The 24,667-nt window shown below is 44.0% G+C and overlaps 1 protein-coding gene across 2 annotated transcripts in view; it reads left to right on the top strand.

Annotated features, from left to right (window-relative positions):
• The window catches only part of LOC117967840 (DNA polymerase alpha subunit B-like), a 29,550-nt gene extending 5,630 nt beyond the window's left edge, over positions 1–23,920 (top strand). For both annotated transcript variants that reach the window (XM_059012007.1, XM_059012006.1), the window contains exons 6-19: positions 2,852–2,961; positions 3,243–3,433; positions 5,530–5,618; positions 6,609–6,764; positions 7,121–7,183; positions 7,952–8,009; positions 8,761–8,885; positions 10,649–10,687; positions 12,012–12,085; positions 15,854–15,971; positions 16,728–16,834; positions 22,618–22,674; positions 23,118–23,244; positions 23,374–23,920. In XM_059012007.1, the coding sequence (XP_058867990.1) occupies positions 2,852–2,961; positions 3,243–3,433; positions 5,530–5,618; positions 6,609–6,764; positions 7,121–7,183; positions 7,952–8,009; positions 8,761–8,885; positions 10,649–10,687; positions 12,012–12,085; positions 15,854–15,971; positions 16,728–16,834; positions 22,618–22,674; positions 23,118–23,244; positions 23,374–23,529 (1,470 nt within the window). In that variant the 3' untranslated portion in view covers positions 23,530–23,920. The remainder of the gene's footprint in view (positions 1–2,851; positions 2,962–3,242; positions 3,434–5,529; positions 5,619–6,608; positions 6,765–7,120; positions 7,184–7,951; positions 8,010–8,760; positions 8,886–10,648; positions 10,688–12,011; positions 12,086–15,853; positions 15,972–16,727; positions 16,835–22,617; positions 22,675–23,117; positions 23,245–23,373) is intronic.
• Positions 23,921–24,667: the final 747 nt, after the last annotated feature.

Here is a 24,667-nt window from a genome sequence, read left to right as displayed (position 1 = left end):
CAAACACAGGCTGTGCACTTAGTGTAGCATGCCCCTCAAACACAGGCTGTGCACTTAGTGTAGCCGTGCACCTCAAACACAGGCTGTGCACTTAGTGTAGCATGCCCCTCAAACACAGGCTGTGCACTTAGTGTAGCATGCCCCTCAAACACAGGCTGTGCACTTAGTGTAGCCGTGCCCCTCAAACACAGGCTGTGCACTTAGTGTAGCCGTGCCCCTCAAACACATACTGTGCACTTAGTGTAGCCGTGCCCCTCAAACACAGGCTGTGCACTTAGTGTAGCCGTGCCCCTCAAACACATGCTGTGCACTTAGTGTAGCCGTGCCCCTCAAACACAGGCTGTGCACTTAGTGTAGCCGTGCCCCTCCAACACAGGCTGTGCACTTAGTGTAGCATGCCCCTCAAACACAGACTGTGCACTTAGTGTAGCCATGCCCCTCAAACACAGACTGTGCATTTAGTGTAGCCGTGCCCCTCCAACACAGACTGTGCACTTAGTGTAGCCGTGCCCCTCCAACACAGACTGTGCACTTAGTGTAGCCGTGCCCCTCCAACACAGACTGTGCACTTAGTGTAGCATGCCCCTCCAACACAGGCTGTGCACTTAGTGTAGCCGTGCCCCTCCAACACAGACTGTGCACTTACTGTAGCCGTGCCCCTCAAACACAGACTGTGCACTTAGTGTAGCATGCCCCTCAAACACAGGCTGTGCACTTAGTGTAGCTGTGCCCCTCAAACACAGGCTGTGCACTTAGTGGAGCTGTGCCCCTCAGACACAGGCTGTGCACTTAGTGTAGCCGTGCCCCTCAAACACAGGCTGTGCACTTAGTGTAGCTGTGCCCCTCAAACACAGGCTGTGCACTTAGTGGAGCTGTGCCCCTCAGACACAGGCTGTGCACTTAGTGTAGCCGTGCCCCTCAAACACAGGCTGTGCACTTAGTGTAGCTGTGCCCCTCAAACACAGGCTGTGCACTTAGTGTAGCTGTGCCCCTCAAACACAGGCTGTGCACTTAGTGTAGCCGTGCCCCTCAGACACAGGCTGTGCACTTAGTGTAGCCGTGCCCCTCAAACACAGGCTGTGCACTTAGTGTAGCCGTGCCCCTCAAACACAGGCTGTGCACTTAGTGGAGCCGTGCCCCTCAAACACAGGCTGTGCACTTAGTGTAGCTGTGCCCCTCAAACACAGGGTGTGCACTTAGTGTAGCCGTGCCCCTCAAACACAGGCTGTGCACTTAGTGGAGCCGTGCCCCTCAAACACAGGCTGTGCACTTAGTGTAGCCGTGCCCCTCAAACACAGGCTGTGCACTTAGTGTAGCCGTGCACCTCAAACACAGGCTGTGCACTTAGTGGAGCCGTGCACCTCAAACACAGGGTGTGCACTTAGTGTAGCTGTGCCCCTCAAACACAGGCTGTGCACTTAGTGTAGCCGTGCCCCTCCAACACAGGCTGTGCACTTAGTGTATCCGTGCCCCTCAAACACAGGCTGTGCACTTAGTGTAGCATGCCCCTCAAACACAGGCTGTGCACTTAGTGTAGCATGCCCCTCAAACACAGGCTGTGCACTTAGTGTAGCCGTGCACCTCAAACACAGGCTGTGCACTTAGTGTAGCATGCCCCTCAAACACAGGCTGTGCACTTAGTGTAGCCGTGCCCCTCAAACACAGGGTGTGCACTTAGTGGAGCCGTGCCCCTCAAACACAGAGTGTGCACTTAGTGTAGCCGTGCCCCTCAAACACAGGGTGTGCACTTAGTGTAGCTGTGCCCCTCAAACACAGGCTGTGCACTTAGTGTAGCCGTGCCCCTCCAACACAGGCTGTGCACTTAGTGTAGCCGTGCCCCTCAAACACATACTGTGCACTTAGTGTAGCATGCCCCTCAAACACAGGCTGTGCACTTAGTGGAGCCGTGCACCTCAAACACAGGCTGTGCACTTAGTGTAGCCGTGCACCTCAAACACAGGCTGTGCACTTAGTGTAGCCGTGCACCTCAAACACAGGCTGTGCACTTAGTGTAGCCGTGCACCTCAAACACAGGCTGTGCACTTAGTGGAGCCGTGCCCCTCAAACACAGGCTGTGCACTTAGTGTAGCCGTGCCCCATGCTGTCCCTATCCCTGCAGTGTGCTTTTCATTGCTGTCAGTATTCACACAACGCACCCTTGATTGAAATGAAACAGATGCAATAGTTTACTCTGATCGAACCTCTCTTTGAGGCGGGGTTAGAAGCTGCGACTCCCTGCACCCAGTCCTGGGTTTCAGAACTCCCCTTGATTATCTACAGTATGTGTTGAGATGACCGGGTGCTAGGAGTTTGAACATTAGGTTAACTGATCAAACTTCTCATCACAGCATGAATAAATCTGTAGACTCAATCTGTAGGGTTACTAGTAGGAGTTGTTCATGCAGCTATAATGGATGTTATTTGGCATCAGACTCCTGGCTCCTGATCATTTCAATAGTATACTTCATTGAGGGTAGTTCTGAAACCCAGGACCTGCTTTGAACTCTTCAGCTGAAAGGCATATCCTTGTGTCTCATATTCAAGTAACTGCTACAGTTGTGCTGAGCCAGTGTGGGCAGCAAGATGAAGGGTTTGAATCTCGCTGCTCTGTGTGTGGTCTCAGCTTACCCCCCAAATGATGTCATGTTCAGTATTATTTCTATAGACATGCTGTGCACGCACAGTCTTGTACACAGATACATGCAGGTAATTAATACAAATAAAACCGTGATGGAGGGATTCTCAAGTTGACTCTTCTGATTGGTAACAAGCACTCCCAGTATGTTAAAGGGTTAAATATTTGAACATGTTCAATCCTGAAACTAAACTAATGCCCAGTGTGGTGTTCCAGGGCTCCCAGAAGAGGGCCTTGTCCACCCCGGAGAATCCGCAGTCCAAGAGGATCCTGTCTGTGGCCCCCAGCCCTCGCCTGCTGTTATCACCAGCCAGCTTCTCCCCCAGGTACCCTGAGCCTGACCCTCTCCCCAGCTTCAACCAGGCTATCGGAGCACCAAGTATCTGCGATAAACAGCCACTGAGTATTCAGCGATGTGTGTCTTGAGCTTGTGTATTGATTTCCGATCAACTAATCGATGTCAGCATCAGTGTCTGTGGCGATCACATGCCTTATTGATGGATGTGTGGATGGTTAACCATCGGCAACCCCTTTCTCATTTCATTGATTGGATGTGTGTTGTGCAGTGACAGTGCTGTGCTCTGAATTGACTGTGTTCTGTTCCCAGTGCCACTCCCTCTCAGAAGTATGGCTCGCGTGGCGGTCGTGGGGAGGTGGTCTGCTCGTTCGGGGCTGTGCAGGGCACCTGGAGGGGGCTAGGGGACAGCAGTGCCCAGGTGCAGCTCTACCAAGGGGGAAAAGACTCTGTCACCAAGAGCTACAAGTTCATGTTCCAGAAGCTGCAGGACATCAGAGAGGGTGAGAGTCAGTGTGTATCAGAGCCCTGACGCTGCGGTGCGTCAGAGAGGGTCAGTGTGTACCAGAGCCCTGACGCTGCTCTGCGTCAGAGAGGGTCAGTGTGTACCAGAGCCCTGACGCTGCTCTGCGTCAGAGAGGGTCAGTGTGTACCAGAGCCCTGACGCTGCTCTGCGTCAGAGAGGGTCAGTGTGTACCAGAGCCCTGACGCTGCTCTGCGTCAGAGAGGGTCAGTGTGTACCAGAGCCCTGACGCTGCTCTGCGTCAGAGAGGGTCAGTGTGTACCAGAGCCCTGACGCTGCTCTGCGTCAGAGAGGGTCAGTGTGTACCAGAGCCATGACGCTGCTCTGCATCGTTCTGATGACATTGAACACAGGACACTGTGACCAGCAACACATCACACATGCACATTTATACATTACACCCAGTCCTGGGTTTCAGAACTCCCATCAATTCAGTGTATCATTTGAAATAATCAGGAACCAGTTGCTTAAAATGCCCCAAGTTAACTCAATACGTTTAATGTTTTATGCAGCCAGTCCAGAGTTTGATTTTAAATAAGTAGTCCCTCCCTTATAGCTGCATGAACAACTCCCATTAGTAATCCTACAGACTTGGGCGCCGTATTGCTGATGAGAAATGTTATCAGTTAATTCAGAGCAGATTTCGCCTGATTGTTCAAACTCCTGGCATCTACCTGGTCATTTCAAGAATAAAAAAGGGGAGTTCTGAAACCCAGGACTGGTGCGAGTTTGAAGCCCTACAAAAACATGTTTGGGTGAAATGTATTTTACCTATCAGCTCCCAAAAACTTTTAGGTCTTTTAACCATGATATAAGGAGTACATTTGATAGTCTGTCTTTTTAAATGTTTTAAAAATGATCTCTGTAAGTTGTTTAGGGCCTCTTGTAAATGTTTTGATCCTGATTAAGGATTTGCACATGTTCGGGTGAATCATTTGCTTCTGACTCCTAAAATGGTTAAGTCAGTACCACACATGATATTGTGTTGTTTTATTGTATGTTTGTTGACAGTACCTCCTTGTAAATGAGATCTAGGTCTCAATTCCTGTATAAATAATAATAATAAAAAAAAAATTAGATCTTTTCAAAGGGGAGGGTGACCTGCAACTCATATCTAATGAGGTTGTGTACTGTCATGCACTACACAGCTAGATGTAAATCATTCTTGAGTAACAAGCACACAGGCTCTTTTATCTCATTAACCCTTTGCAGTCCATTTATTAACTGCGCGTCAGGCACGCCAGGTCTAATTAATTTTCACACGCGCAGTTAATTTTATACGCGCTGTTTAAAAGTATTTTTTTTCACAGTCAAACGGGTTTAAATGGCCCTGCATATCAACAAAGCACTCACTAGGCATCTCCAGCCCCGCCCCACCCTTTCGTTTGCTATAGCGTTCACCTATGTAAGAAATAAATAATAACAATAATAATAATAATAATAGTCGTACATACCGATCGATCATCTCCGGATCACTCGTTTTATCACCAAACTCCTCAATAATGCGATCCAAGTCATTATTTTATTACTATAACATCTGAAAAAAGCTCTGCAAATGTCCATGATAGTCTCTGTGCGCTGACGCACTCAGCCAGCTTGTTTACTATGAACGCCCCGTTATCTGATACCATGTATGACTATTCATGAGATACGACTTTTTTTTTTTTTTTTTTTTTTTTTTTCCCGACTTGTCTCGGCTCCTGTCGCTCCCACTCGGCAATAGAATGGTTTTCTCGGCTTTTTCCGGAGAAAAAACGACTAAACACCCGTTTATTGGGTTGCTATAATGATGTCGGACCCAGTCCGACAAAGGACCTGTGAGGAATAATTGCAATGTCGGACCCAGTCCGACAATGGACTGCAAAGGGTTAAAGTTTTACAGCTATAGTGTGTGTCTGTCACAGTCCACCACTTCAGCAATTGTATTCAGTGCCACAGCAGGATATTGAATAGGTGTATAAACCCAAGCATTAAAAACATTTCCCTATTTGGACAGCATATTTCCGTGTTGCTTTGCTGTTGATGTTACAGATGTGTGTCGAGACTCCTCGCTGCATTGACGTGTTTTATTTGTAGTTTTGATGTGCAAGATTGAAGACCTGGGTGACGTGCTGAAGAACCATTTCAACATCGAGGAGTTCTCATCGACTTCAGCACCTGCGCAGGTAACCAGTCACTGACTGCACACAGCAAGCCTGTTTAGAGAAAGAGCAAGCCGAACCCTCGGCACAGCTGGCAGGACAGGCTGAGGGGCAGACAGGGAGGAAGGGAGTGAGGCAGGGGAGCAGACTAGGGGGTATTTGGTTAGGATTGAGGTGTGCGCGCTTTCTTTCTCGATCTACAATAACTTCACTAACACAGCAGAGCACTTGCAGCCAGGGCCAATAAGAAATGTCAGAATATTGGTGGGGGGGGGATATGGTATTGAGGGGCAAACTAATGCTGTAATTAAACCATTAATGTGATACAGTTACTTTTCTTATGGGCGTTACAAATCCCTAATACGAGACAGGGCTGTGATTTTACGTTAAACTTTACATTGTGTGCTCCAGGAGAACTCGCATTCTAGACAAAACTGAGCAGATGTTCAATCTTCACAATACATCTGGTATGAGGAACTTGCTTGTGTGATTTACTCTAGTACTGTATGAACAAGCTGTGAAGTGTAATGTATCTGGATTTTTGCGGATGCTAAAACAGATTACGGTGGCTTGTTTAGAAGATCGATCACGTTATCACTGGGTGTGCACTAGCCAGCACATCTGGAGCACACGTCATAGTCGCTTAACACTGCGGATATATTCATATTGTTTAATACTGCATTGTTATATCAGATGGAAACATTGCAGAGGATTGATAGTTTTTGCGGAGGGATTTTGGTTTTCATGGATTCTGCAATTTAATTTGGCCCTGCTTATAGCTGAGCGGATCACAGATGCAACATTTGAAAGTGTATCTTCTCCAGATCGAGATGAGCCCTGTTGTAATGTGTCGGTGTGGTACAGTTTTTTTTTTGTAGAAATTGATTTAAACAACAAACTTAGGTATGCCTTTGTATAATGTCCTGTATTTCTACTTGTTAAAGCTAGTTTAAAAACTCCCCTCTGTGCAGTTAGTGTCTTTGTTTTAGCTGATCGAACGCCCCTCCCCTCTAGGAGCCGGTAGTCCTGCTGGGTCAGATCGGCTGCGATAGCAACGGGAAGCTCAACTCCAAGTCTGTGATCTTGGAGGGGGATCAGGAACACTCCTTCGGAATGCAGGTGCCAGTGGACCTCTCCGAACTCCGGGAGTACTCCCTCTTCCCAGGCCAGGTGAGCACAGCGAGATGGGGCTGCGGGATTCATCCTTCCTGCACTGCACGCTGAGAATATATATATATATATATAAACTTGAGAAGTTGTGAAGATCAGTTGTGTGTCTTATTTCCTGAAAGCTCTTCAAATGCTATGAAACGGTCAGAGCTGCTGATTGAGTGAAACACTCACACTGAGAGCTTACTACAAGAAGATCACATGTATTAACAGAAGAATATCACATTTCTGTACCAGGCATTTCAATGTTTATTTGTGCATGTGTCTAATACTTGTTACCCTGTGTGACTGTATTGTGCAATTTAAAGATCATAGTAATTCTAAAAGAATATTATTGTGTGTGTGTGTGTGTCCAGGTTGTAGTGATGGGGGGGACCAACAGCACAGGCAGGAGGCTGGTGGCTTCCAGACTCTATGAGGTGAGTGTGAGCTCTATCCTGAGCTGGGACTGCATGTATGTAAAGCAGCAGGGCTTTGAGATGAGGGTATCGGGTATCTTCTTGCTTTTAAATAAGGTTTTCACTGCAGTGCAGACTCTACTAAATTATAAACCTGCTCTTCTTTAGTCAGTGCAAGCCTTACCATTTGGTAACTTTTGGAGACCAGACCATGCTTCACATTTTAACAAGGTTTACCATTTATTAGTTCCAAATACCCTATTCTATATTGAACGTTATTGTTTAGATACAATACGTACCACTAGTATTAACAGAGATAGCTAATTGATCAGATTACCTGAACCCCTGGAGAGCCCTCAGACTGATTCACTGATGGTCCACGATGATCCTGGAGGTATCCGAGGCTTCTCTGTCTGTGTCGCCTCCATGCCCGGTATTTATACCATGTGGGCTTAGACATACGTGACTACAATTCTTGCACTGTGTGTGTGTGTGTGTGTGTGTGTGTGTGTGTGTGTGTGTGTGTGTGTGTGTGTCTGGCTCTGGGACAGTGTCTCAGCGCTCTGTGTAGTTTTTACATTGTGTGTGTGTGTGTCAGTGCTCTGGGACAGTGTCTCAGCGCTCTGTGTAGTTTTTACATTGTGTGTGTGTCTGTGCGTCTGTGCTCTGGGACAGTGTCTCAGCGCTCTGTGTAGTTTTTACATTGTGTGTGTGTGTGTCAGTGCTCTGGGACAGTGTCTCAGCGCTCTGTGTAGTTTTTACATTGTGTGTCTGTGTTCTTTTATTCAGGGGGTGCCACTACCATTCCACAAACCAAAGGAGCAATCACAAGAAGATATGCTTGAAGGTAAAGACCATTCGCTACAATACCAGGATAATAAAACACTTTGCAGTAGTGCATGTAAAAATACTATGTAATGATACCATGGTATTGGTTTGAAATTGGGTATTCACAACACCAAAATGAAAGGGAGTTCTAGCAAATGGATTCGCCAAGTCTTCCCAGTCTTGCACTTCCTTCCATTCACATGTAGGTCTGCAGCTATAAAGCGAATGCGTTTGCAATTTGAAAGTGATCTCTGGTGCCACACTAGGTTACAGCAAGCTCTGTTTGCGTGCCTTAATTGTTTAGCATGGTTAACACATGTCACAGCAGACAGACTTCAATATTAACACATGACACAGCAGACAGACTTCAATATTAACACACGTCACAGCAGGCAGACTTCAGTATGAACCCTGATAGCTGGTTCTACTGCAGGGTAAAGGAAGCTGGCTTATTCATAGGTTATCTGTTTGTTTGCATTTGCAGTTACTGGGTCATTTCACCCCAGCAATGTCTTCTGGGTCATGTTACTGGCTGAAAGCATGTCAGTCAGAATGCAAAGCAGCTGGTTGGTTATTGACAGGAAAGAAGCCAGTGAAGGGGTGGGGACAAGTTCACCCTCCAGATTAAATGACCCAGGAAGTGCAAGACAGTAAAAACATGACTCCAAACAGAGATTTCTTTAGCCTTGTGTAGAGGCAGGTATCATGTTTTAAAATGAAACTCTCTCTCTCTCTCTCTCTCTCGCTGTCTCGCTGTCTCTCTTTCTTAGGGGCTGGGCAGCACATGGTTCTCGTGGCCTGTGGCCCCTACACCACCTCGGACAGCATGAACTATGAGCCCCTGATGGACCTGATTGAAGTTATCAAGAGGGACCGGCCAGACGTCTGCCTGCTGGTGAGGGAGCTCCTTGTGCTTGACTATCAGAACTGTGTTGACAGTCCGGTTTGTTTACATCCTTCAGTGTTAGCTGGAGAGACATCCTATTTTAAATGATCCAACATCGATAAGGCTTTCTGCAATAGCGTCTTGGTGGATGGATTGTTTGCATTTCCAGTACAGTTCATTTCTTTGGTTTATTTTACAAATCCTGTTTAAAAACCGACGGCTCAAAGTGAGTTCTCACACACGAGTGCATCTAGTCTGCTGCGTGCTGAACACCCCTTCACTAACACAACAACAAATTAAACCCACCAGTTTCAACAGAAATTCAGGATCGTTGCAAGCCCGTGAATCAAGCTAAGCATGATAATAAAATCCTTGTTTTGTTTTTATTTATTTATTTTTTTGTATGTTCTCTTCACAATTGACAGTTTATTTCCAAGAAGTGCTTACAGTAACTGCATATTTATACTTTTATAATTTTATTTAAAAACAAATTTGTCTCCAATCACATTTAAAGTAGATATCCTATGTATTGTGTTTTCTGATCTCTGTGTGCTGCTGATCAGGCTTGAAGCACACATTTTATTGTCTTAGGTTGTATTTGTAATTTCTAAATGATTACCTCTAGGACATTTTGGTGACGGTCTCAATGGGTACATTTCCTGGTTAAATAAATAAATTCATTTTAATGATTATTTACAGTTAAGGATAATAACAGTATCGGTAATAAAACAAATTTAAATTAGATGGATGTAGTAATTGTATCAGTATATTAACTAAAATATATATATATATATATATATATAGAGAGAGAGAGAGAGAAACCAAGCTGATCCCAGACTTGTGATTTGAAGCTCCTTGTGGTCTTTGTGTTGGTCAGACGCTTGTTCTTTCATCGCTGCTGTTTTAGCAGTGTGAACGGAGTGAGTTTTTCTTGAATAAGTGTTCAGTGGCTGCCTCGAATCAAGTGGAGAGTGTGATTCTCACGCACTCTTTCCTGTGTGAAGCCCGTGAGTGCAAGAGAAAGCACACTCAACTGGATTCGAGTTAGCCACTGTATAATTAGAAACCTATTAGAAATCCTTACATCGAAATAAAAAACATACTTAATCTGGTAACATACTTCAGAGCCTGTTGTGGTTTAAACATTCTGAACGCTTTGTCACTGAGTGCAGATCTACTCTGAGAAATGGGGTCGTGTAATTCTTACAATGACCTTCAGTGACGTGAGCAATACCTCCCGCTGTAAAAACAAAGCCAAATACATTTTGCTCCCACTCGGCTTTATTTTTCAAACTGTAACCCTACATTTGTATATGTTTTCAAGTTACCTTGTATTCATATGGTTTTGTAGCGGTGCAGCTGAGAGTATCGATTTTAAACCGAACCTTTAGAGCCTGTACTGATGTCACCAGTTTCTGATCACCGTTTACCAGGCTTGCGAACTATTAAAACAAAAAAAGAAACTGCTTCTGAAAAGACTCCTCCAGCTGGAGGCGAGGTGGGGAGCATGTTAGCCCGGCACTGTGCTCTAAAGCTGGTGAAAGTGAAGCATCGTGCAACGCTAATATTCTCCTCCATCTCAATCTTTCTTTTAAATCTTTGTTTTCGCGCCAGGTTGACCGGTTGGAAGCAAAGGGCCTCGATCACTGTTGGTCGTTGAGGACCGGTTGGTTGGTTGATGAGCAGGATATGGGTGGTCGAGTGTCCCAGGGCAGGCTGGGAATTGTAGTCTTTGCTGTGATCTGATCATTTTGTTTCTTTCTTCTTGATAGCTGGGACCTTTCTTGGATTCCAAGCATGAACAAGTGGAGGTAAGAAGCACAGCATGTCATTGCAAAATAAATAATGAAGTATTTCATAATCAAGGTGTCATTACTACTGTAATGTTTGTGTACAAGACAGCATATGTACAGCAAGCATTTATAAACAGAATAAACACTGAGTGGATTCTTAATAGGGGTAACACCGACTAGTGGACTAGAAAAGTGAGTCTGCCTCACTGCTAGTCGACTAATTGCACACTTTAGTATCAAAGTAGCAACATAGTCATGTTTCTGTGTGTTTAAAGTGTATGCTAGTAACAAACTCGCAATGTCAGTATTTTAATTGTATTCAGCCGTTTGAATTGAAAGGCATTGTGAGGCGTGCGGTTTCGTTTGGACAGAAGTCCAGCTGCGGTTGCAATCCATTGCATAGTTTTGATATTCAGCACACACACAGCAAAGAGTTACAAACCGGTACTACTCAAACAGAGCACTAGACATGATCAAATACATGATCTAGTCATTTTTGGCAACCAGTCATTCTACCCCTGATTCTTAATTAAAAAGTAGAGAACCCAGTTTTTTTGCTTGTCGAGACTGGGTGCAGAATGTCCTCATTTCCAGCAGCCTCTCGGACCAGATCAGAAAGAATCCAATTATTACCCAGCCAGTTAACCTGAATCATGTGCCTGAATGAGTTAACACACATTAAGCCTCGCAACTGCCATTCAGTTTATTCAAAACCACGTTGCAACACCTGCACATCTTGCATGATGTACATGAAGGTAGTGAGGTATAGGGCATAGGAAGTGACGTCACCTGATGTATCATGTTTTTCTAAAGAGGATCAAACTAATGAAATAACTTTGTAAACCTCACCTGAGCTGCACTCCCATTGTCGGTCTCCATTGTCGGCTCAAAATAAATTCATTATTCTTTAACAGACGGGGTACATTATAATTACAATTACAGCATCATTGTTTGCTGAAGTTGCAATTACAATGCTATTACACTAAAAGGTAACACATAGCTACACACACTAACATGTTTACTGCTTGGTAGAATAAACAGAGTAATCGCAGGTACACAGACAAACATACTATAAAGTGTTTTCAAAGAAATGAGGTCACTGAAAGTGGTTGAAAATATGTGTTTGCTCAATGTAAAACACAACATGGAACTGTGAATGATTAAGCTGGGAAAGGGGTGTAATTGAATTGTAATTGATCAGTTATATGGTAATTACAATTGTGCAGGTGTGTCAAGGTTCAACTACAATGACACTGCAGTTGCAATGAATTACGAACGACACAATTGCATTGTAATGGACCCCAGGTGTGATCTTTGTTGAAATGCTGTGCTGCTGTTTCAGAGCGGTCAGCTGACAGCCACGCTGGACGAGGTGTTTCGACGCTGTGTGAAAGCGATTGTCGAAGGAACCAGAGGGTCAGTCCTGTTTTACATTCTTTTATTTTGAAATGTTTTTAACTAACACTAGTCATCATTACTGATGATCAATTACTGCAGCATTTCCAAGTGCAGTGTTCCCCGGCTGAGAGAAAACCCCTCGGGAAGCAAGCCAAGTGTTTTCTTAGCCGAAGTGCTCTTTAAGACGGAGTTGACCACCAGACACAATATGAATCAATCAATAAATCAATAAATACTAATTACTTGTCATGACGCACGTGCATCAACATATTAAATGAATAAGTAAGAGAAAAGCAATAGGCAAGTGTGTGTTAATAAACTATAATAATAAAGTAACAGACAAACTGACATCAATAAACAAACTGTCAAACACAGCACCCCTACACACTAAATGCAGCAGCAGCTCTAGATTAATTATGAATACCTGTACAGGAGCAATATTCGAGACATGCACAAAATTATTTAACAGAAAGCAACTCCCTATAATGGAAAAAAAAAGACTTGGCTGATTCAGGTTTTTTTCAGGAGAACAATTTCCAACTTTTTGTAGCAAGAGAAACAGTGGAGCGCTTCAGCGTTTGTTTACGTGCCATTTTGTAGCGATGAGGTGCACTTGTGGAAATCGGAATACAGAACGAGGCAATGATATGATGGCGGTTCTGGAAAGATTGAATAAACCAGTCGGTGTGCCTCGAGACACAAGTCACAGGTGAAAAGATTGAATAAACCATTTGAAAAACCATACTGTATCCGTTGTGAATGAATCGCTAGCTGTGGCAAAAAGGTGTTCTTTTAACCCCTTCTCTGCTGAGGCCCTGGTGACGCCCTGTGCTACAGTCATTTTGTGATTTTTGGTACTTTCCTGTTTTTACATCAAAATTACTGGTAACACTTTCTATTGCAGCAGTGTGGCGTAGTGGTTAGGGTTCTGGACTCTTGACCAGAGGGTCGTGGGTTCAATCCCAGGTAAGGGACACTGCTGCTGTATCCTTGAGCAAGGTACTTTACCTACATTGCTCCAGTAAAAACCCAACTGTATTAATGGGTAATTGTATGTAAAAAAATAATGTGTAAAAATAATGTGATATCTTGTAACAATTGTAAGTTGCCCTGGATAAGGGCGTCTGCTAAGAAATAAATAATAATAAATTAATATTAAGTAGATATGCAATAATAATAATAAATTAATAATATTAATAAATTAATATTAAGTAGATATGCAATTGCATATTAAATTAATGTTAAATTAATATTTAATAAATATGCAATAGCTGGTTTCTTGCCAAATATTAAACAAATATCAATTGAAAATGTAATTGCATATCACGTCCATTTATATTATGTTTATGTTACCCTTGAAAATATGTAATAATTTCCCATTGTTTACATGTCCTTATTGAAAATACAGTTAATCTGACTTAAATGTTAATGGAAAGTAACAAGGAATAATTGAACATAAATTTAATATCGATTGCATATCTATGAAACACGCATCCTCCGAAACGTGTTCCTGCCAATCCGTCATTTTTCGCACTGCGGATCCACAACGAAGCCACCAGACCTATAGTGCCGGAGGACAACACAGATCTGAATGGCTCCACTGGAGAACCGCAGGTGCTCCATCAGCCACAGGGGTCGCTGGTGCGCGGTGAACCCCGTCTGACCTAATCCCTCCCTACCCGGGTGGCGCTTGGCCAATTGTGCACGCTTTTGCCCCTTAGGAACCCCCGGTCACAGTTGACAGTGACATAGCCTGGATTTGAACCTGTGATCTAAAACTTTTTTTTTTTTTTTTTTTACTGTGTTCTTTCACCTGGGACTACTGACAGTATTATTGCACAGATTCTGACATTAAAACTTAATATAGCATAGTGAGATGAATCCTTCTTTTTACAAATAAAAAATGTGCATTTTTATTAAATTGTTCCTCTTTCGAATCCACTCTGTTACTATTTCCAAAATATATTTCAACACATTTTAAAGAGGTAGCAAACAACAACAAAAAAAAAAATATATCTGTGATCTTTTGAAGCTGCGTGTTTCTGCTTGCTGTCTGTGAAAAATGTTCTTTCGAGACCAGAGGGTATGTTTGAAACCATGACTGCTTCACCTCCCTGTGACTGTCAAGATCATATTTTAGTTTGTGTACATGGTTGACTGGTATTCCTTGGGCTACATCTTTCAGAACATGATTCTGATCATTCTGTACAGTGTTTTAAAAAAAAAAAAAAGTCAAGAATTTAAGTTTGGATGCCATGTTTAAAATATTTCTTACCAGCAGCGCCGTCCTCTGACTGTTCCTAATTAGAACCTCTGTCCTTCCACCAAACACAACGCTTGTGGCATACGTATTACATGAACAAGCTAAAGGGCCACCGCTTGCGTTCAAATAGGCTATAAATTACATCTAACAACTGCGTCGCATCAAATATATTTAATCCGGGTAATATAATGAAATTAAAGCCACCAACCTAATATGTTGCGTAATAACTCCTGGAGGAGCAACCCTGAGTGAAGAAACAGCAATCCAGCTTTTTAATCATGACGTACCAGGTACATCTGTAGCACACAAGAGGTTAAGACAAGATCCTGTTCCTTTTAGGGGGAGCATTTACAATGGGAAAGATCTGTTTCACCACAAGGGTGTTCCCTTAGGTGAAGCGTTCTCTTAGGAGGTGTTCCTATATGCGGAGACTGCTGTACTGCAGATCTACAGCCCTGTATTAATACAGCTAGGGACATTTATCAGTAACACTTTAGTTTAGAGATCTGTTATAAGTGGTTATCAACAAATCTATAAACATGTTATTAATTCTGCTAATACTTATAATAAAACCACACACTTTCGCCATTGTTTTTTGGCTGTTTAGAATCGCTTCAGGTCTTTTCAGATCTATTTGTCTTTCTATGTCTGTCTGTCTCTTCAGGTCTATTTGTCTTTCTATGTCTGTCTGCCTGTCTGTTCAGGTCTGTTTTGTCTTTCTATGTCTGTCTGCCTGTCTGTTCAGGTCTGTTTTGTCTTTCTATGTCTGTCTGTCTCTTCCATTGTATGAGGCTGCTTTGCTTTTGCAGCACCGGTGTTATACACTTTTGCCATTGTTTGTTTTTTTGCTATTGTTTATAATAACCGTGAAGCAGCAGACAGGTTTATAAATGTTCAGCAGCCCGTATTCAGATCTGCCACTGCACGGCTCCAGGGAGGTCATTTATTTTTGGAGCCTGCAGACACCAATTTTTTTTATAATAAACGTAATGGCTTAATTAACTGCACTTAAATTACAAACCGATACTTAATTATTTTTCTAAAATAATAATTAAGAATGTCCTCACTGCCGGGTGTGTGTTACCCTTCAGAGATGAAATTATCTCCAGTCAATAATCTATTTGTGGAAAAGGCATTCTACACGCATGCGAGGGTCTGCATCCAGTCTGACTGCTGGTTAAATGGTTAAGTTAAATTTAGCAAAGTGTGTGTCCCTGCTGTCTGTACCACCAGGGGGCAGCATGTGAGTGAGGTTTGTAGTCCTGTACTTGCTTGTCCCAGTTCCTATATAAAGTATAACGTGGCTGTATATACGAGTTGGTACCCTTTTGAAGAAAGTCAGGTAGATGCAAATTCCCAATAGTCTTACATGTTGCAGGCACGGAACATTGCACATCTTATAATCAAATGTCTTTTGAAGTTATGGGTGCTGGTACTTATGGGATCCACTGTGTAAATAATACAAAATAAAAAAAGCAGTAATGATGATGAATCATGTTCTGTTCTGTCCTCTCTTTTCTCAGCTCTGGCACGCAGCTGGTGTTTGTCCCGTCGCAGCGTGATGTGCATCATGACTTCGTGTTCCCCCAGCCTCCCTTCCACCCGTCCCACCTCTCCCAGCTGTCCGGGGAGGACAGACAGGTACCTTTCCTTTCAGTAGAGAGAGCTCACCTCCATTCAAGGGGACCAGTGTTAGTGTTCCAGACTCCCTGCATGCTATACTAACTTACTGCCCAAGAGCTACAGTATAAGTACATTATCTTTAACGAGGAGGCTGTGTGGTCCGGTGGTTAAAGAAAAGGGCTTGTAACCAGGAGGAGGTCCCCGGTTCAAATCCCACCTCAGCCACTGACTCATTGTGTGACCCTGAGCAAGTCACTTCACCTCCTTGTGCTCCGTCTTTCGGGTGAGATGTTGTTGTAAGTGATTTTGCAGCTGATGCATAGTTCACACACCCTAGTCTCTGTAAGTCGCCTTGGATAAAGGCGTCTGCTAAATAAACAAATAATAATAATATTATTTTCTTAACCCATAGGTAAATCAAGTAGGGAATATTCCCCAGGAGAAATCATTTCTTCTAAACACCGCATTGGATCCAGATCACGCTCCCTCTTGTAACAATGCTGATGATTAGAATTGATGGGCGTGTTGTGGGAACAGAAAACCAGCACTGTTGCAGGAGGAGGGAGCCTGATGTGGATACACTGCAAACCTTAGATATATTTTCTTTCTCTTGATGAACTGCCCCCCTCCCCCCAAGTAAATGTCTAAATGTATTGGCCAGTTGATTTATAACCTGTGATGTGTAATTAAAATTGTCAAGAGTCGTGGCGCGTTTCTGGCGACCCTGCAGGGGGTTCTCTGCTTGGTAACGCTCTGCTTGTTGTTTGTGTGCAGCGTGTTCTCCTGCTCCCTGATCCCTGCACTCTGGACCTCGGCGGCGTGGTCATCGGGGTCACCTCCACGGACATCCTGTTCCACATGGGGGCCGAGGAGATCAGCAGGTGGGCCTTCATATAGCATGACCTAGGAGAGACTTGTATCAGGATACAAGCCTCTCCTAGGTCATACTCTCCCTATCGCATTTGCTTTTTGTCTTTTAAAAAGGGCCATCAATAAATGACTGTTTGATCTTCTACAGCAGCCCATCAGGACCATCATACGTACAGTATTGTGATACACAGCATATCAGGACACTAGGGCATCATTACACCCCGATCATACACTAGAGCAAGATGATTCTGCACTTCAGAAACTAATATGGGCAGCAGTGTGGAGTAGTGGTTAGGGCTCGGGACTCTTGACCGGAGGGTTGTGGGTTCAATCCCAGGTGGGGGACACTGCTGCTGTACCCTTGAGCAAGGTACTTTACCTATATTGCTCCAATAAAAACCTGTATAAATGGGTAATTATATGTAAAAATAATGTGATATCTTGTAACAATTGTAAGTCACCCTGGATAAGGGCGTCTGCTAAGAAATAAATAATAATATGGTGACACTCACAGTTAGAGACACGGCCTGCAAAGATATCTTATCCCTGACAGTGGCGCGCAGTGGAAGTTCACAGAATATGCCTCGTTTTTTTTTTTTTTTTAAGTGCTGGGATGAACGCAGCTTTATCATATTCAGATATTCTTTTAATAAACCCTGTGGCACTCCAACCTGTTTAGAGAGACTGTTGTGTATAGTAGAATGTCTGTCTGATTCTTTCAGACCTCACTTCTGCATTGGGCTCATCTTTTTGATGCCATCATTTATAAATTGTGTTGTGTGAACGAATACAAACATGGTTATTGGCTAAAAATCAAATAAGAGAACTGGGAAATGATCGCTGGGGTACCCCTACTCCGTGCTTCACATGTCGTAGGGTATTTGCTATGCAGACCTCACTTGCTAGATTAATATCGTGACTACAGCCTGGAATGGTCTGTCCTATAAATGGAACTCCGATCCTCTTTGCTCTCTCCAGCACACCTGGTAGAGGCTGAGCTTTGAATGTCAGGAGTTCAGATCCTGTGCAAAGTTGCAGAATTTGATCCCTATGGAGGAGGTGAACTCCAGCTCTCTCCTTGTGCTGCTGCTGCTGCTGTAAACTGAGTGGAGTGAAACTCTTCCAGTACAGACAGCTGGGATGCATTACATGCAATCAGGAGAGAATGAGAGAGCTGACAGGACCTCGGGCAAGCTGGTCGTGTTTAACAACACGTTGTTGGGCGGGATCTGTGCTGGTAGTGCACTTCAGCTTGGGAGTGCCTTCATCTGCGCCACACATTTCATTTGACTGGATTGCTGTGCGCAGTCTGGTTTTAATCGAGATTGGGCATGTTTTAGTTAATTGCCTGATTAGACGTTAATTAGGGTTCAGATATGTGACCTGTTCTGTAAAAACCCTGACAAAGGGATTCTCCTGGTCCTGCACACAGTCCTGCTCTGTTCAAATGTGTTTCTGAGGGGATCAGGCCAGCCTCAGACCCACACTAAACCCCTGTCAGGTTTGTTCTCAGGAGAGTGTATGAGGTTGTGTTTTCATGTTTGCAAGGATATTGACCCCAGACCTAACATGGCAGCCATATTGAGGTCATGTGACCTTTTAGGGTTATTATAGAGTTTTCACATTTGGTACACGGCTGAATTCTATGATTAAAAATGATTAAAAATGATTGGGCATTAAAAATGTGCTGTTCATTGACACATTGTTTTAATCCGTGTCCTCTCATCCAGAAGTATTAGACACTCCAACGGTGATGAATTTAGAAACACTAAAAGAAACTTCATACATTCATTGACAAACATTTTGATGTTTGAAACAATTGAAAATGACTTCTAGTCAAAATGTTTGTCATTGAATTAATTGAGTTTCTTTTAGTATTTCTCAATATCAATGATACAGACCACAAGTTTGAGTTGGTACGAAGCTGTATTCTATGATTCTCTCATTCATTACAGGTGTAATGTAAGATTGAGCTGCCATGGTATGTCCACAGGAATGCTTGTTTTTGTTCACAAAGCCCCTTTCTCATTGGTAGGAGTGATTTTCTCCTGGGGTATTTCAATAAAACATGAACTATGAATAGTCACATCTTGGCCTTTTTAAATACAGAGGGAAGCAGAGTTAGGTTTCACATGCATGCTGAGGAACTTTATTTTGGTACTATTTTTGAAAGCCCTCGATTCCTGTGTCAGCCAGGACTGTGAGGCAGGAAAACAGGGTGTCAGCCAGGACTGGGAGGCAGGGAAACAGCGTGTCAGCCAGGACTGGGAGGCAGGGAAACAGCGTGTCAGCCAGGACTGGGAGGCAGGGAAACAGCGTGTCAGCCAGGACTGGGAGGCAGGGAAACAGCGTGTCAGCCAGGACTGGGAGGCAGGGAAACAGCGTGTCAGCCAGGACTGGGAGGCAGGAAAACAGCGTGTCAGCCAGGACTGGGAGGCAGGCAGCCCAGCCGCCCAGACCAGATGTACCCCGAGTCACTCCAGTTTGAGAGAGAGGAACGGGAGCACCTATAGAGAACTTTCACAATACAGAACAACCCACACAGCTGCTGGTACCTTCACGGACGCACGCGTATCATTCTTTAGAGCTTTATATTAAAGCTTCAACAAGGAATCCATTTCCTGAATAACGATCCCACTCATTGATTCGTTGATTGCCCCTCTAGCACCTTGCGTAGCCAGCTAACAGAAACACGCGTCTTCCCAGCACACAGACCAGGGCTGTGATGAGAAAGAATCAAATGAAAAAACAGGGTCCTGCTGTTTAATAATTGAATTAATAGTTATCGCTTTCTCAATGCAGATATTATATTACTCTGCATAACACATGGGTCAGTACCCGACCGGAGTGTTTTTATTACCTGGTTTTTATCTATTAATTGGCGGATTTACAGATGCCAGCAATGCAGTTATCCCTCGGCATGGAATGCTTTTCTGTTTGCAATAAACTTTCCATCTGGAGTGATTAGTTTAGTGATTTCATAGTTTTCAGCACTGAAAGAGGCTTCAGATGTGAACAGAGGAATGGTGCGTGTTCTATTTACAAGATATGTTATGCATATAAAAAAATCTAAATGTGTGATTAATTTAGTTTAGTTTTGTTTTTTTTACATGCTTATTGTTCACCATGGTTACCTAGTTCCACATGTTCTCCCCATGCCTACCTCTGTGTGCGTTTATAACTGTTCGATGGCTACCTCTGTGTGGGTCTGACATCCAGTCCTTATGATCCAGAATTGGCCTCTGACATCCGGTCCTTCTGATCTAGAGTTGGATCACAAGGACCGTATAGCAGTGTAAATGAATGCAGTGCTTCTGTTCTGAAGGTTCCCCCGGGGTGTCCTCAGTAATGTTGTGAGTGTATCTCTGCTGAACGGCTCTTTGCACCCTGTTGTTATCAGTCTCTCCAGGAATAGCTGCTCTTCAGTGGCTGACTGCCCAGTTCCTGTAGATTGAAGGGAGCTGCTATCTGAAATGCTTCCAGGGGGATAAGAGCATGTCGGAATCCAGGCCAGAGCTGCTGCCATCAGAAAACTCACTGCACCCTATTACTGTTAATTCCACTCAACGTTAGATTTCCTTATGCGCAGATGATGTTCCCCGCTCACTCCCTCACCTTTTAAATGTCTTTGACAATTTCAGCTCAATCTCAGGATACAAATTTAATTGGCTTAAATCGGCTCTTCTGCTTCTAAACTCCACATCTGGCGAGGGTACCAGTCCCTCAGATATTCCAGTAGTCGGACACTTCAAATATCTCGGTGTTGATATTTACCCTTCTCTGCACTCTACCGTATCCATTAATTTTAATAACATTTTCAGGTAAAATCAGATCTGGACAGCTGGTCACACTTCCTAATTCATTTCGGGCCTGCATCGCTATAATTGAAATGAATGTGCTCCCACGAGTCAACTTCTTCAGTTCTATGCTCCCTCTGTCTCCCCCAATCGGATATTGGGACAAACTTCATTCCCTGACTTCCAAATTTATTTGGAGATGAAAACGACCTTGCATCAAACTTTCTACTCTGCAACGTGAAAAAGTATCAGGAGGCTTATCCCTCCCAAATTTCAATCTCTATTTTTGGTATTGCGCCTGCTCACTGTTTGGTTTGTCTCAACGTGTCTGTCTCATTACGACTGCTAGAGGAAAAAATAGTATATCCATATAGATTACAAGACTTCATCTACTCAAATACCCCCATTAGGCACTGCAAATTAAAGTTTGGCCCAATAATTACTCTGTTAATATCAATCTGGCGTTCTATGGAAAAACACAAAATCCCAACTTAAATGGCACTCTCATCCGCCTAGATTCCTTAACTGCGCTCCTATCGGGGGGGGTCGGTCCTTCTCTCTTCTTCCTTGGAGGGATGGGGGGAGTGCACACCCTTGCTGATATTTTCGAGGCCAGCATTCTTTGCACGTTCCAGGACCTACAACAGATGTATAATATACCAGGTTCTTCCCTTTTTTTTTTTTTTTTTACCTTCGGCTCCGCTCAGCTGTGCGTGCCTATGGGGTTCCCTGGGGGACAACGCTACCACTACACCCAGTTCATAAAATCCTAGATACAAGGGGTAAAACACAGGGGCTGGTTGCTTCACTATATTCTTATTTTTTTTCTTTGTATAGAAAATTAGCTATCTGCACTATCTGGCACAGTGAATTCGCCCCCTATGCTAAAGAAACTAATTGGTATAACATTTGGTGCAATATAGGCCTAGCCTCCAAAAATCCTAACCACAAAACAGATTCATTTTAATTTCCTTCACAGAACATATCCAACCCCCCGCAGGCGCTTTCAAATGAAGCTTGCTCCCAGTCCTGTTTGCTCATTTTGCCCCCGGGGTACCCTAGGTACCTTCATGCGCATGGTGTGGGACTGCCCGGGAGCGGGTATCTTCAGCCTTGTCTAGCATCCTAGAGAAAGAAATTCCTTGTTCTTTCTTCTTGCTAATACTAAATGATGATTCATCCCTTGATCTGACATCGTAGCAGAAATGAATCTGGTTAGCTGGCCTCAACGCAGCAAAAAAGATGACAGCGCTGCGCTGGCAGCCTCCCCACTCCCTTCCCAGTGCCAATGGATCCGCACACTCTTGGATATTATCTACCTGGAGCTCTCTATCGCTCAGATTCATGGGGCCCGGGAGGGGATGGTGCAGGCTTGGTGGGATACTGCGGTCCTTGTTAAATCTTTGTTAGAATCTGACTAAATTAGGTACCTGAGGTCCCAATAGCTGGGACCTGGGAGGGGAGGGAGGGGTGGGTGAGGAGGGAGGAGGAGGGTGAAAATTGAGAAACCTGGGGAATATTATATTGCTGTATTGTTACATTGCTTATTGTTTTTATTGTACTCCCCAATAAAAATCATTTGATCCAAAAAAAAAACTCACTGCACCTATCCCAGCCCCACCTGCGCTGTAGTTCAGAAATCCTGATGATATTTAAAGCACGCTCTATAGTAGGGGTTGAACTAATTTGACAGTCGAATAGTTTCTGTAAAAATAGACAAATAAGCTGTTTAGTCGCACCTTTAAAAATATAAAATGAAATATTTATAAATGTATTTGATAATGTCTGTATGACTCGCCCTGTCCTACTCAGAGACAGCACATGCACTTATATATGAAACCAAAGGAGTCCCTGCAGTTTTACAGAAAACACTGTCTACCCAAGTAAACCCCATGTGCCTATTTGCACAGTTGTACAGTATTGGTAATAGTAGTATTTTTGTGATTTGTTAGTGTTGTTGTTGCTGGTATTTATGAATTGTATCTTTTCAATCGCAGTGCTGCTGGTGGGGACCGATTCAGCAGGATTCTGAAACACATTTTGACACAACGAAGGTGAGAAAGAAACAATCCTATCCCTCATAACCCAGGGAGAGACCCTGCGCATAGAACCGTCTTCAACGCGATCCAAATCCAAATAAAGTAGCAGCTCAGGTTTTTATTTGAAGCCACAATTAGCCGTTCACTGATGAGTTAATGACCTGCCGCCGAGCCACGCAGAGCTAGACTGCAGCTCTCCTGTTTGTAGGTTTTGTGAAGAGAAATGACAGAATCTAATGAGAAATGTCCTTTTTGATATTAAAATGAATAGTTATTGTAGTTTTCTCAGTGCAGCTATGATATTATGTATAATATACACAGAATGCCTTTCGATGCCAAAATCTACAAGAAGCAAGTTAAATGCTGATTTGGAACGTATTGCAACCACTCTAAGAGGAGGTTTTCCCCAGTATGTGGAGCCCTGTGTTGAACTGAACTCTGTTCTGTTGTGTTTCCAGTTACTATCCCCTGTACCCCCCTGCGGAGGAGATGAATGTTGACTATGAGCAGTTCCAGGCCTATGCACAGCTTCCTGTCACCCCCGACATCTTCATCACTCCCTCTGAGCTGCGCTACTTCATCAAGGTAAACATCCGCCATGCCTTGACACATTCTTAAATGCAGGTGGTAAGAACATGGATTTGAAAACCTTGATCTGCATCTGTTGATGGAAGCAGGATTAACCAATAACAAGCTGTCCTCTGGTTTCCTCAGGACGTGATTGGCTGTGTCTGTGTGAACCCCGGGCGGCTGACGAAAGGGCAGGTGGGCGGGACATATGGCCGCCTCTTTATCAAGCGGGACGCCTCATTGGAGCAGGGGATGGAGATGAGGAGCCCCTGTGCTGCTGCTGAGGTTGTGAAGATCTGAGACTAGAAATTGGACTGTCAATCACACTGCGCTGCCTCCCGCCACACTTTAAGACTTTTACAACCTGGAGAGAGAACGCGATCGCCAGCTGATACCTCAAATAAAATTCTGCCACGTTTTGTGTAATGCAGGTAAAACCCATGCTTGAGTCTCAACATCTCTCGGCATTGTTGTTTTTTCACGCTGCTACACGTTCCAAGTCCCGTAAGTTAATAAGTCTCCTATTATAAGAAATGTCATCTCGTGCAGTTTGGGGTTTGTCTGCTCAAACTGAAATTTCTGTTGTGTCAAGAGACCCTCCACACGACGTATTAACGTATTATAAATCACAAGAAAGAAGATTGCACTCTGGAAATACTGTTAAACAATACAATAAATCAAATGTATTTGACATTAGAATTGTGCTGTATGTTCTATGCACAGAATGACATGATTTGTGATTTGTAATAACCACTGGAACATGGTAAAGGCACGACCACGTGGTGTGCAGGGTGAGTCATACAGTCGGGAGCACAGGGGTCCCTGAGGGTATCCCCTGGAAAAGGCATGACCATGTGGTGTGCAGGGGGAGTCATGCAGTGCAGGGGTCCCAGAGTGCCCTGTGAGCTCAAAGCAGACACCTGCAGGCCTTTGTCCTCCAGGGGCCGGTAGCTCACGTCCACTGTGGAGCTCCTGGGTGTAAAGAGATGGTTGGCTTGGGGATCGGAGGATGCCCACTGACCTTCAGTTCTCCAGAGCTGCTGCCATGAGGCAGAGTACTTGCACATTCAAAATAGGGGAGACGAAAAAGGCCAGGACCACTATCCCAGACCTTGATAAGCACTAACCTTGAATTACCCAACCTGAGACGTGAAACATACATTCCACATAAACTTCAAGACTACTTTTAATTCAACATGGAAATAAACCTCTCTTCTTCCATCCCCTTTAAATCTTTTTCTTCCAGTAGCATTTGCAGCAGCATCATTGGCCCACCTTATGCCATGTTGAGGATCTGTTGGGTCTCCAATGGCTCTGTCCAGGATAGGTTGATACAACGCTGCTGATTTAACCTGGTACTGAATCACTGCCTGTGCTGTAGGTCACAGGGTCTGTCGGAGTGAGTGTGTTCTCCAGCCAGGATATGATTTGGTACCTT

The sequence above is a fragment of the Acipenser ruthenus genome, chromosome 43, assembly GCF_902713425.1.
Source record: "Acipenser ruthenus chromosome 43, fAciRut3.2 maternal haplotype, whole genome shotgun sequence".
Taxonomy (NCBI): Eukaryota; Metazoa; Chordata; class Actinopteri; order Acipenseriformes; family Acipenseridae; genus Acipenser; species Acipenser ruthenus.
Note: the sequence above shows the minus strand (reverse complement) of the source record. Positions and strands in the feature narration are given on the sequence as shown.